This window comes from Cannabis sativa, chromosome X, assembly GCF_029168945.1.
Source record: "Cannabis sativa cultivar Pink pepper isolate KNU-18-1 chromosome X, ASM2916894v1, whole genome shotgun sequence".
Lineage (NCBI taxonomy): Eukaryota > Viridiplantae > Streptophyta > Magnoliopsida > Rosales > Cannabaceae > Cannabis > Cannabis sativa.
The window spans coordinates 42,337,260-42,350,726 of NC_083610.1; the positions used below are offsets into that span (position 1 = coordinate 42,337,260).

The 13,467-nt window shown below is 36.0% G+C and overlaps 1 protein-coding gene across 3 annotated transcripts; it reads left to right on the forward strand.

Annotated features, from left to right (window-relative positions):
* Positions 1-8,395: 8,395 nt before the first annotated feature.
* On the forward strand, positions 8,396-12,002 carry LOC115712966 (RNA-binding protein 2). Of its 3 annotated transcripts, none has more exons than XM_030641452.2 (7): positions 8,396-8,645; positions 8,737-8,833; positions 10,537-10,670; positions 10,852-11,140; positions 11,257-11,318; positions 11,411-11,492; positions 11,617-12,002. In XM_030641452.2, exons 2-7 carry the CDS (start codon positions 8,752-8,754, stop codon positions 11,727-11,729), a joined length of 762 nt encoding a protein of 253 aa, XP_030497312.2. In that variant the 5' UTR covers positions 8,396-8,645; positions 8,737-8,751; the 3' UTR covers positions 11,730-12,002. The 3 variants fall into 3 exon arrangements, with proteins under 3 accessions (XP_030497312.2, XP_030497296.2, XP_030497303.2); XM_030641436.2 differs by having other exon boundaries at positions 8,397-8,645; positions 8,711-8,833; XM_030641443.2 differs by having other exon boundaries at positions 8,397-8,645; positions 8,723-8,833.
* Positions 12,003-13,467: the final 1,465 nt, after the last annotated feature.

The window sequence follows — 13,467 nt, forward strand, 5'->3', positions numbered from 1 at the left end:
ATATTATTTTAGGAATGGATTTCCTATCTAAATATTCGGCGAGCATTGATTGTAAAAGGAAAATGGTGGTCTTCCAACCGGAAAGTGAAGAACCGTTTGTATTTGTGGGTTCAGTTCAGGGATCTCGGATCCCAGTGATCTCGGCTATGTCAGCGAGAGAATTGTTGCACGGCGGGTGCTTAGGGTTTCTGGCCGTGGTGGTGGATACCACTCGGCCAGACACCATTCGGCCAGAGGACATCAGAGTGGTTCGGGAATTTTTGGACGTTTTTCCCGAAGAACTTCCAGGGTTACCACCTCAGCGGGAGATTGATTTCGTGATTGACTTGGCACCAGGGGTGGAACCGGTTTCCAAAGCCCCGTATAGGATGGCTCCAGCTGAACTTAAGGAATTAAAGATTCAGCTCCAAGGGTTGCTTGACATAGGGTTCATTCGGCCCAGTGTGTCACCCTGGGGAGCCCCGGTTTTGTTTGTCAAGGAGAAGGATGGATCTATGAGGATGTGCATCGACTACAGGGAGTTGAACAAGCTGATGGTGAAGAATAAATACCCATTACCTAGGATCGATGACTTGTTCGATCAGCTTCAGGGGAAGACGGTCTTTTCTAAGATTGATCTCCGTTCGGGTTATCATCAGTTGAGAATCCGAGAGGAGGACATTCCAAAGACGGCTTTCCGCACTAGGTATGGACATTACGAGTTCCTGGTTATGTCATTCGGACTAACCAATGCTCTTGCAGCATTCATGGACCTGATGAATAGAGTATTCAAGGATTTCCTCGATATCTGTGTGATTGTGTTTATCGACGACATCCTCGTGTACTCTCAATCAGAAGAGGAGCATGAGTTACATCTTCAGATGGTACTGCAACGACTTCGAGAACATAAGCTTTACGCCAAGTTTAAGAAATGTGAGTTCTGGTTGTCTCAGGTGTCCTTCCTAGGGCACATTGTGAGTAAAGATGGGATCAAGGTGGATCCTGGGAAGATTGAATCCGTCAGGGATTGGCCGAGACCGAAGACAGTGACAGAGATCAGAAGCTTCTTGGGATTAGCTGGGTACTACCGTAGGTTCGTGGAGGGGTTCTCCAAAATTTCAATGCCCCTAACCGAGCTTACAAAGAAGAATCAGCAGTTTATTTGGTCAGATAAGTGCGAAGCTAGCTTTCAGGAGCTGAAGCAGAGGTTGATTACTGCTCCGGTGCTAGCTTTGCCTTCGGACAAGGAGAAGTTCGTAGTCTATTGTGACGCATCCAAACAGGGTTTGGGGTGTGTATTGATGCAAGTCGACCGGGTTATCGCTTATGCCTCCCGTCAGTTAAAGGATTATGAACAGCGATACCCGACTCATGATTTAGAATTGGCCGCAGTGGTTTTTGCACTGAAGATTTGGCGACATTACCTGTATGGGGAAAAGTGTGAGATCTATACCGACCATAAAAGTCTCAAGTATTTCTTTACTCAGAAAGATTTGAACATGAGACAAAGGCGTTGGTTGGAATTAGTGAAGGATTACGATTGTGAGATCCTCTATCATCCCGGAAAAGCCAATGTAGTGGCCGATGCCCTGAGCAGAAAGGGTCCCAGGCAAGTAGCTAGTATGGTTCAGATCTCACCTCAGCTAGTAGAGGATATGGTTAGATCCAACATTGAGTTTGTGGTAGGTCAGCTTCACAACTTAACGCTGCAATCTGATCTGTTGGAAAGAATAAAAATCGCTCAGATGACAGATCCGGAGTTAGTGAAGATCCGAGATGAGGTGTTGGCTGGTCAAGCCAAGGACTTTTCAGTGTCAGACAATGGGATGCTTTTGTATAAAGCCAGAGTTTGTGTTCCGAACAGTGTGGAACTTAGAAATGAGATCTTTGAAGAGGCTCATTCTACCCCGTATTCTCTGCATCCCGGCACCACCAAGATGTACCAAGATTTGAAACCGTACTTCTGGTGGAGCGGTATGAAGAAGAATTTGGTAGAATTCGTATCGAGATGCCTCACTTGTCAGCAGATTAAGGCTGAACATCGTAGACCAAACAGGTTGTTGCAGCCTCTAACCCTACCAGAATGGAAATGGGAGGATATTACGATGGATTTTGTGGTCGGGTTACCTAGGACCACGGGTTTGTTTGATTCCATCTGGGCAGTGGTGGACCGATTTACGAAATCTGCTCACTTTCTGCCGGTTAGAACAACATTTTCAGTGGATCAGTTGGCAGAACTGTACGTCAGAGAGATAGTAAGACTTCACGGGGTACCGAAGTCTATAGTTTCGGACAGGGATCCGAAATTCACCTCGAAATTTTGGCAAAGTTTGCAACGGGCAATGGGTACGAAGCTGAAATTCAGTACAACATTTCATCCTCAGACAGATGGTCAGTCCGAAAGGACAATTCAGATATTGGAGGATATGTTGAGAGCCTGTATTATGGACTTTGAAGGCTCATGGAGTAAGTATCTACCGTTGATAGAATTCTCTTACAACAACAGTTATCAGAGTACGATAGGGATGGCTCCCTATGAACTATTGTACGGTAGAAAGTGTAGATCCCCTATCCACTGGGATGAGACAGGGGAGAGGAAATACCTAGGTCCAGAGTCAGTTCAGCGGACCAGTGAGGCGATAGAGAAGATAAAAGCTAGAATGCTTGCCTCACAGAGCAGACAGAAGAGTTACGCAGATCCGAAACACAGAGATGTTGAGTTCCAAGTAGGGAAACATGTGTTTTTACGGGTATCTCCGATGAAGGGGATTAAACGTTTCGGGAAAAGAGGCAAGTTATGCCCTAGATTTACAGGACCTTTCGAGATTCTCGAGAAGATAGGTCAAGTGGCATATCGGTTAGCATTGCCTCCAGCCTTATCGCGAGCTCACAACGTATTCCATGTCTCAATGTTGAGAAAATACGTTTCAGACCCCTCTCATATACTCAGTTATGAGAGTCTTCAGCTTCAGCCAGACATGACCTATGAGGAACAGCCAGTGCAGATCCTGGATAGAAAGGATAAAGTCCTTCGGAATAAGACCATAGCTTTGGTCAAGGTTCTCTGGAGAAACAGTAAGGTGGAAGAAGCCACCTGGGAGCTAGAGTCAGATATGAGAGCTCAATATCCAGAGTTATTCAGGTTAGATTTCGGGGACGAAATCCTTTTAAGGGGGGGATAGTTGTAAAGCCCGCTTAGTTAATTTGGAAATTATCAGTTAATTATGATTAATTATGAAATTATTTATAGCTATTTAAATAATTTATTATGCTGTTATTTATGTTATTCAGTAGCTTGCATATTTTGCATTTCCAGTGTCCGGTATTTTGGAACTCGGCGTTTGGCTCAGTAGAAATCACAACTTAGTATGTTAGTAGTTTGGGGACGGGTTTTAGACATTGGGAATGTCGGGATTGGCCGGGAATTTAGAATTTCCCAAAAATACCCCTTTAGTATGATTTATGTGGTTTTAAGGTGGAAGGGCAAAATGGTCTTTTTGCCCCATTAGTATTTTGTCTTTTGTGATTTTATGAAATGGAAAAAATAAATGCTTAATTGTTTAATTAATGGCTGAAATAAAATGTGATATGTGATTTATATTCTTTTTTCACAAAAATTCAACACTTAGTCAAAATTTAAGAAATTTTCAAAACACTCAAAGCTCTCTCTCTCTCTCTTTTCGGCCAAAGCTTGGGCTGCTAGGGCTGGGATTTTTCTGCTCAAAGCTTGTAATTTTCAACTCATCCTTGTGTAATTCTAGTCAAGGTTTGATCACTTGTAAATTCCCTTTGTGTTTTCTTGAATTTTAAGTGAAATTGATGAAATGCATGCATGATTTTGGTATATGTTGCTACTGTGATTCTTGTTGTTGTTTCTGAGATTTAAGCATGTTAATTTGTGGTTATTTAGGTTGTTAGTAATGAATGTTAATTGCTTTGCTCAAGTTTGGAATTTTTAGCTAAAAATATGGTTTTCAAAGAGAATTGGTTAGATTCGTTTCGTGTTGTATTCTTGTAGTTTCTAATAGTTTTCAGAGGTGATTTTATGCTAGTTTAAGTAGAATTAAGCTAGTGGAATGCATTTTAGGTGGATTTGCTCAAGTTTGAGTTTAGAACTCAAAGCTTGAGCTCCAATGGTGATTTTTGTTTCTGTGATTTCTGGGTTAGTTTGTTGCCTTAGATTTGTTCTTTGGGGTGTTTAGAGCAGGTCTGGAAGGTTTGGAACCATTTGGGGTTGAATTGGTCGAGTTATGAAATTTTGATGTTGCCTCGCGAGGAACCGGAATTCCAGTTGTGCATCCGGAATCTCCGGATGGGGGTCCCGATTTTCCCGTAACCGGAATTCCGGTTGGGCAACCGATCTACCGGTTGGGGAATTTTCAGAAACCCTAGTTTTCCTCGTTTTTATGTTTTAGGGGGTATTGCCATGCTTTTTATCGATAGGGAAACTTTTAGTTCCTAGTTTTAGTCTCCGGGAAGTGATTTAGCGTGTCACTTATAGCGTTGTGATTTTTATGGTTTAGGAGCCAGTAATCCGCCGCTCAGCTTCGCTTCCAGTCAAGTTGACCAAGACACCTGAATTCGGAATCCAGGTAAGATTAGTATAACAGTATGCATATGTAGATTACATGTTTAGCGAGCATGTAGGAAGCCTATTAGATTACATTAGTTGTATGTTGGCTTCGAACCATCCAACCCTGTCACGTCGGTACAGGCTGGAGTATGACCAGCAGCTGGAGTATGACCGGTTTGACCGATTAGGCTGACACTTGGTTGGTGGTTCCGTACTATTGACATATCCCGTCGGTACAGGCTGGAGTATGACCAAGCAATGAGTATGACCGGCTCGACCGATCGAGAGGATATAGTAACACGTCGGTACAGCCGGAGTATGACCAAGAATGAGTATGACCGGCTCGACCGATCGTGTTGTTACGTGTCAATAGTACCGTCCCTATGAACGTTCGTAACTCGGCACCATGTTGGACATGGCAAGAGTGGCTCGCACCATGTTGGACATGGCAGTAGCGGGACTCAGTATCGTGTTGGACACGGCAGTTAGAATTATGTATGAGTATTATTATGCTTTTCTTACTGAGTCTGTCGACTCACAGTTCTACGTTTATGTGTAGGTAAAGGCAAGGCTATAGCTGATGGACCGTGAGCGAGCTTATGAGATTGTACATGTCGGGGCGGTTAGGCCTGGAGCGTACGATCCTCGGGACAGCAAGGCTGATTTTGTAACTGGTCGTTAGACGACCTTTATTTTTATGTAACAGTTAAACAGTTAAACTTTTTGTAAATATTTTTATAATCGGGATCCCGAGTCTTTTGTAATACTGTTTTATAAGTTTAATTAAAAAGCAAAAATTTTAATTAATCACGTTTTTCCATAAACCTCGTTGATTAGCAACGAGCTGCACAGTATGTTTGAAAATCACGTAATACGCCTTAGGTAGTTAGGGTGTTACAGTAACCTATCTTAATACTAGTAACTTTACTAGTGTTAGGTTCAATAGGTAAGAACAAATCAATGTGTGAACAAATGTGATAAGTACTATATGTCCCATCTTACAAATTTGTGAAGTACTTAGTAAGTTACCAATTTGAGGGTTAGACTTTTAAAGTCTTTAATAGAATTCAGTTTGGAAAACAAGTATTTTGGTAACAAATACTGTAAGAATTCTACCTATATTGACCTAAGGGTGGTGCCGCCCTAAATGAGAAGTAGGGAGTATATTTTCTCAAAAGGTCAATGAATGGAATGTGCACAAGGCCATTAACGGTGCAAAGCGAGACATGAGGTCTTGGGTGAACCTTGCAAAAGTGTGTGTGTCATCACCGTTTTATTATAAAGAAAAGTTGGTTCAATGCTTTGACAACCAAATTTTCAATAAAATTTGTGATGATTACACTATAGTAAAGTTCAAGTTGAAAGACACTTTACTTTATGCACCTGAGCAAAGTCTCTATGGATGGTGTTTATTTATTCAATCAAAGTGGGGGAAATATGAGATATTTTGATTGATTAAATAAAGTGTTACAATGAGATGTCACAAATTTTAATCTAGTGGGGGAATGTTATATATTTGTTATTTAACAAATATATAATAAAGATTAAAATGTGGCATATTATATATTAATATGAGATTAATATATATTATGTGTTGGAGGTTATATTATATCATTATAGTATAATAATACACATAAATTGTAACAAAGTGAGGAGTTACAAATCTGAAATAGTTTGTAACCTAAGGATCAAAAATTGATAAATATGTAATTATGTGAGTTGTTACATATGGGAGTTATGGAATTAATGGGATAAGTTTCTAGCTGTTAGAAACTGTTACAATACTCAATTATATCATTTAAATGGGTATTGGGACGTTGGGAAATGATTTAACTCGGAGAGGAGTTACATTTTGAGTTCTCAGGAAACAGTTGTTTGTATGTTGTTTTATGGTTGTTTTCGAACATCTGGAACCAGATTTTTGAAAACGTTCATAAACGTATACAAATTAATTGAGCATGTTTCCAGCTCTCTTGTCCAACGTTTTTATCCCATTAAACACAAATTAATGTGTTGGTAACAGCCATGTGATGAAGGAATTTGATTTTCAAATGTGATCCTCAAAACACTATAAATAGAGGGCTTTGGTTCACTTGTAGACAACAACAATTTTCTATCTTCTAAACACTAAGCTAGAAAATATTGAGAGGCTTGTTTATTCCCAAAAGCATTTCCATTCTGTTCCCTAAGTGTTTTTTATAGGGGGAAATAAGCTTTTTGGACAAAGGTGTTTAAACCTTGTTCAAGCCTTTGGTGATCCCCCATTGCTTACTTGAGTTCTTCTTCATCTTCTTTTTCTTATTTATTTTCTGCCTCTTCTTCTCTTTATTATTTATTATACTATATATCTACTATATATCATTCATATATATATATATATATCTCTTTATTATATATATATATATATTCTCTTTTTGCTTTTACATTTATGTGTATATATTTGCTTTGAGTTGTATCTTTGTCCTCATCTTTTCTTTCTCTTTATTTGTATTTTGTGCTTTGGGATTGTAACTTTATTTAATCTATAGTCCTTGTAATTTTGTTGCATAGAGTTGTAATTTTCTTGGTCTTTTTATTCATCTTATTGTTATTCTTCTATTGATATCTCATATTTTCCTAACAGATATATAAATATATAATTAAAATATATATAAACCCTTTTAATTGGGTTGGTCGGGTTAGTCGGGTTGATTAGGTGGGTTGATATTATTTTTAACTCACCCAATATAAAGATTAGACAGGTTATATTTTCGTCGGATTTTTCGGTTTGTATTTTTTGTCAGGCTATCTCAGTTTGATTTGGGCGGTTTACAAAAGTTTATATACAACTCTCTTATTTAGAGCTCCTAATATATTGAGAATTTGAAATATGTCTTATCTAAAATTCTAGAAGATTTTAATACATGTCTTAAGTGATATAAATTTAAAGTCGCGTGCACTATATGACAAAGATCTTTTTATGAAATAAAAACATGTAAGTAAATTATTATTTAAAAAATACGTATGATTGTCATTGCAATATAAATTCGTAAATTATACATTATGATAGACTTTTGAATTTTTTTTATTATATTATAAATGATTGAAGAAGAAACTTTTATTTCTTTTTGTATATTGAGAATATTAAATGTATGTAGTTTGTTCATTAGTAGAGAAGTCTTGAAGTACTTCATATGTATAAATAATTATAGATATGTGATCATTTGTTATGAAAATTGAGATCATACAACATGAATTGAACAAGTATATGAATGAATATTTATATTATTATTAATGTGTTATGTTCATATCTACTTAAAATTTTAAATTTTGGTATGAATAAAGTTATATACATGAATGATTCAATTAGTTGAATAAATATTGACGTTGGAGGAACCTCTCATCCATAATTTAAAAGTTCACACATACACTATGGAAGAATTTTAAATATAATGTTATATTTTAAAAGTAATAACAATAATCTTATGAGATATATTATCACCAAAATAATTATGGATCATAAGTGCAGGAGGGTGAGACATATTCATGTTGCACTCTTTTTCTCTTAGCTGAGGTTTTGTTTCACTGGGTTTTCTTGGTAAGGTTTTTAACATGACAACTTGTAAATAATTATGAATACGAGAAGACGATATATAAGATCAGAATTAAATCTCTACGAATACCTAAATGAGAAGACTTAATTCATACGATATTCTTACCGAGTTTTTGTTTAACTTTTTTGGTAAGGTTTTTAATGAGCAATTATTATAGACATCAAAAAGTGAGTGTTATAAAATATTGTATGTCCACCCTCATTAAAATAAACTACTGAAAATAATCTCATTTACTCTCTCATTTTGTTCCTCTTTTGCTCTATCTTTCTCCTATTCCTTTCTCTGCTTTCAATATTATTTTATAACAAAAATTATATTTTAAGCCTATTACGATAACTCAAAGTCAAGTGACTCGTACTGACTCGGTCCAAGAACTCGGTGTAGGCCTTAGGTTTCTCTCCCGGGAAAATTCACAAGGAAAACATTCTCAATTCCCAATTACATTTTACTTTTTCCATTAACAATTCCCGATCGTGATTCCAATGCTTCATCGAAATTAGGTACCTTTCATTGCTCTGCGCCTTTGTTGTTTCTTGTGTTGCTCTTCAGTAAATTCTTCGCTTAGAATTTTGATTAGGATTGGTGTACAAGAATTGAAAATTTGGCATGGCGGACGCGTACTGGAATCGACAGCAACCGATGATGCACCCATCTGGGGGTGTGCTTAAACGACCTCGTATGGATTACGGTACTAATCTGAATCTCTTCTCAGGTCATTTAGTTTTGTTTGATCCGTTTCTGATTAAAAGAATAATTTTGATTGGACATCCTTAGAAATTAATCTGATCTATTTCTTGATTCTTTTTCGCTTAATGTCATTGTGATTATGTTGGTTTGTATAAACCATTGTTGACTGTTTTTGGGCACAGTTCAGAATTATGCTCACCAAGTTAAAGTTGCCAACTTTTGCCAATTTAGAAGAGATAGCTAATTTTGTTCGATCACACATTGTTGGCTGTTAATTGTTTGTCCTTTCTATAGTAATTAATAATGTCACTCAGAAACGTTTCCCAAGATGACAATGTGGCTTGACAAATATGAGGATTTTTGTAGATCTTTATAGGCTGTGTAAAGTCCTTCATAGAAGACTGTAGCCATATTATATATGTTTTTTTGTGATATCAAGTGGCATGGATTGGTCTCTTTCCATTGTTCATTGTTTTGTGCTATTAATTTTTAATACTTACATGCCTTCAAATACTGTTAATTCTCTTCTCAAATGTTTTCTCATCTTACCTTTGTAAGTTACCAGTGAACATCATGACATAGCTGCTCTTATAGCATATTAGGGTCAGTTATGGTAAGTTGTAATACAAATGGTAACCCATCATCTCTTATATATGCAACTCTTATGTTGGTTATGTTATCTTGTCATTATGGTTCTGTTGATGGCTTAGACATAGGTGGCCTGCGGCTGCGATTTTTAAGTGGTAGAAGTCATTTAGGTTTTGTATTTCTGCTTCTTCCATTTTTAGCATTATTTTGCTTTTCTGGAAAATATTTTCTAGATACCTTTTATTATTATAGTTTAAAACAATTTGCTATTTATGAATTCTCATTTTAGTGTTATTCTGCATCAGTTAAGAAATAGTGGTGAATAAACAGGAAAGTAAAATTAGGAATTATGAAATTAGATATTTATTAGAGTCTCTAGAATGAAGTTCCTGATATTGCAGCACATCTTAACACATTGTTGTTATATTTTTTATTAATGAAATTAAAGCTCAGTGGATAATTTGACATTCCCAAAAGACCAACAAAACGATCTCTTGGCTTTTCTCCATTGCATACAAATTTGTGAAATCTTCTATTAGCACTTGTATACTAGTTACACTACAGATTTGGATGCATAATTTGTTTTTCCCTCTCTTGTATTGATAAAAAATACTAATAAACAAATAAATGGAAGTTGAAGGGTAACATTTGGATCCCACATTAGTCAATAGATCTATAAGATTCACATTTAATTTTTATAAATAGTGCTAATTAAAGAAATATATAGCACTTAACTATAAGGTAAGTACCCTTTGATAGTCATTATTGTACAGGGTTACTTTTATTGTTTATTGTGTCATCTCATAGCATGTTTGATATTGTCCAATGTTTTTATATTGTTATCCTCTTTCTGAATGAGAGAAAGGAGAATATGCTTGCTCACCTGCCTCGTGCCTCCATTCCCATGTTGGTTTTTTGAATACTTATTAGAGATATTTAAATTGGTTTGAATTTTTTCATTCTATCTTTTGAAATGATTATGCTAATGCACCGGGGAATGCTCAGTCCTATTTTCTGGTTTATATGCAATTTTACTGTAGTTCGACAATTGCGTCATGTTCTTAATGAAAATATTCACAATGTGCATGTGGAATTATGCCCACTTTTTTTCTGCAGATCCTTCCATTTCTGGCCAGCCTTCAGGCCACGAGATGCACAAGTATTTTGCACATGATGATGACCATGATGGAAATAGGGTAAGGGACACAAAGACAATTGGATCAGCGTATGACCACTATCTCCCGATTGCGGTACTTAATCAAGTCCTTGAAACTGTGATTATTTTCCCATGTGATGCTTGTACTTATGTTCATGCTAAATGAATTATGTTTTTTTGTTTCCGAAGAATTTACCCGTGAAACTGTGATAATTTCCTTTGTGATGCTTCTACCTATTGTTATGCTACATCACTTATGCTTGTTGTTTCTGAAGCAAAATCCTTCGTTTGCTTCTGGAGAACCTAATATGCATGGTGGATTAGGAAGGGGTTTTGTTGGTGGTATGCAAAATGTTCCAACAACTGACCATCCTAACATGGCACGTCAAGGGGCTGTTATACCTGATTTTGCACGGAACGGTCGAACTGCTAGTTTTGAAGATCAGCTCCCAATGGAGGCAGCAGCTAGGCCAGGACAGGCATTAGCCCCTTTACCTTCAGATGCTTCTAGCACTTTGTATGTTGAAGGACTTCCTTCTGACTGCACTAGGAGAGAAGTTTCCCGTATCCTTCTTTGATGTGTTTATGCTGTTCTTATATTTGTTTTACAATGTTTATCTCGTTGCAATAATCTTCTCGTCTCTTAAGTATCATTTTCTGAAACCTTAACATTAATAAAGATATCTTTCGACCTTTTGTGGGATATAAAGAAGTGAGAATAGTGAGCAAAGAGTCCAGACAGGTAAGTTGGTTAACTTGTTTTTTCACTTTGACATTAAGGATGACTTATTCAGAGATGATTCAATGCCGATATTCTGGTTTATTGTAATGCAGCGTGGTGGAGATCCTATCATCCTCTGTTTCGTTGATTTTGTAAATCCAGCATGTGCTGCAACTGCCATGAGTGCCTTACAAGGTTAAATGCTCTTTTCATTGCTTATAATTACGAATGTTATGACTACCTAATGTGATAGCTGTAGCATGGAGTATCTCATTGCTACTTGTTTTTAGAAATGCTGATCTGATTTTTGGGTGGTCAGGTTACAAATTGGATGAACACAATCCAGAATCGAGTTTTTTGAGGCTGCAGTTTTCCCGGTTCCCTGGTCCAAGATCTGGTGGCACTGCATCGCGGGGTAAGAACGTCAGGTGAACAAACTTTTAGGTACTGAGACTGAGAGACCACTACTGACCACTGGTTTCACACACAATTTTTTTTTTTCAATGTATTCCTCATTTTTCGGAAGTTTCATATAGCACATTGTACCCAAACCCAAACTTGAGCAAAATCGTTCGTGCAGGCCTTGATTGGTGACACACAACACTTTTGAAAATGCATTTTGTAACTAGGGCTTACAGTTTACAAGAGTTTCAATTATTTAATGTAGCACACAAATCACTTTATGACTATTTTCTGTTTTGCCAATTTTATTGAGAATTATTGCTGTATTATTATTTTTACAAGAGTAGATTGTTGCCAAAATGTTATCACTTTATCTTGAACATTAAGTTTTACTCAAGTCTTGTGCATTTTCATACATTATTTGACCTATTAGGCACCATGGGACCAACACCACCACGAGCTCGCATTCAATAAGTGGAACTTAATATTGAATTGTATCAGTAATAATATGACATCTTATAGTAGTACTAAGCACTATGAATATCCTCGTTAAAATTAGTGGGAATAGATTCCTTAATGACCATAAAGAGAATCTTGGTTTGCTTATTATTACCACCACTACTAGTGGCCTTTGTTTGTATATTTTGTTTTTGTGTTCACTGATAGTTATATTGTTCACACCACTAAGTATATATATTCTGTTTTTTTACTGAAAACAAATTAATAATCATATGTCCACACCATGACAACAACCCAACGAGTTGTTGTCCAATGAACATTTATATATAAATATATATATATATATATATGTATATATATAGCTAGTTGGAGGAGTACTGAAACTACCAAATACCAACCACATAAGTAAAATTGGATTCAATCCAAATTAATATTGAATCAAACAAAAGTTACAACAGTAGTCATCATTAGCACTAATTAAGCTTCAAACACAAAAACAGCTATCTTCGTTAATTATTGAAAGTATACATAATCACAATAAGAACCATTAGGTTACTCAAGTCCAAAATATATATATTGCCATTTGTATTTGACATTTCACCAAATAATAAAAGAGAATACAGATTCAATAGGACAAAGGGTCATTATATGTTTGTATTGTTTTGGAACAATTACAAATCTCTCCAAATAAATTATCAATATTAATTGTAAACCAATAAGCCCTTAAATAAATGAGTAATAATGGTATTATTTGTTTGTCATTTAACTAAGTTAAAAACTAATTCATAATCATAAATCTAATGACTTCTTCACAAATAAGTCTTCTTGTATTGTAGAAGAAAGAATCTCAGTTGTCCTTAATTTATTAGAGTTTTCGATAATGGATAATGACAAAGAGAGAAATACTACTATCATTACTAATTTTAACTTAAAACATGCAGATTAAACACTGAAAAAAATACACAAAAAAAATACATTATTCAAAATCCATAAGAAATTATTGAGTGAGATACTTAATATGCAATGCATTACCAAACGTGGTCGAGCTTGAGAGAGATTTAACAAAATAAGACTTGACTTTGAGATGGGTGAGGTTCAATACAAAATTTGTCATTTTCCTAATTTTTGTATATAAAATAGGTTTTTGCTTAATTTTTTTTTTAAAAAATGGGGTATTTTTGTAAATAGAAAAATCACATTTTTGAAAATATTTAGGAGTCTCATTAATAGGGGGGGCTTTTGTAGAAAAGTCTTGAATCTTATTCAAATTAGTGATCCTCATTCCTCATGATCTTACACTTAAACTAGT

What these genes read in the sequence shown, in the direction of transcription:
- LOC115712966 (XM_030641452.2), top strand. Translation starts at nt 8,752, where the DNA reads ATGGCGGACGCGTACTGGAATCGACAGCAACCGATGATGCACCCATCT. An exon ending in ACGACCTCGTATGGATTACG is followed by an intron (nt 8,834 to 10,536) that starts GTACTAATCTGA and finishes TTTTTTCTGCAG; the next exon opens with ATCCTTCCATTTCTGGCCAG. An exon ending in CACTAGGAGAGAAGTTTCCC is followed by an intron (nt 11,141 to 11,256) that starts GTATCCTTCTTT and finishes ACATTAATAAAG; the next exon opens with ATATCTTTCGACCTTTTGTG.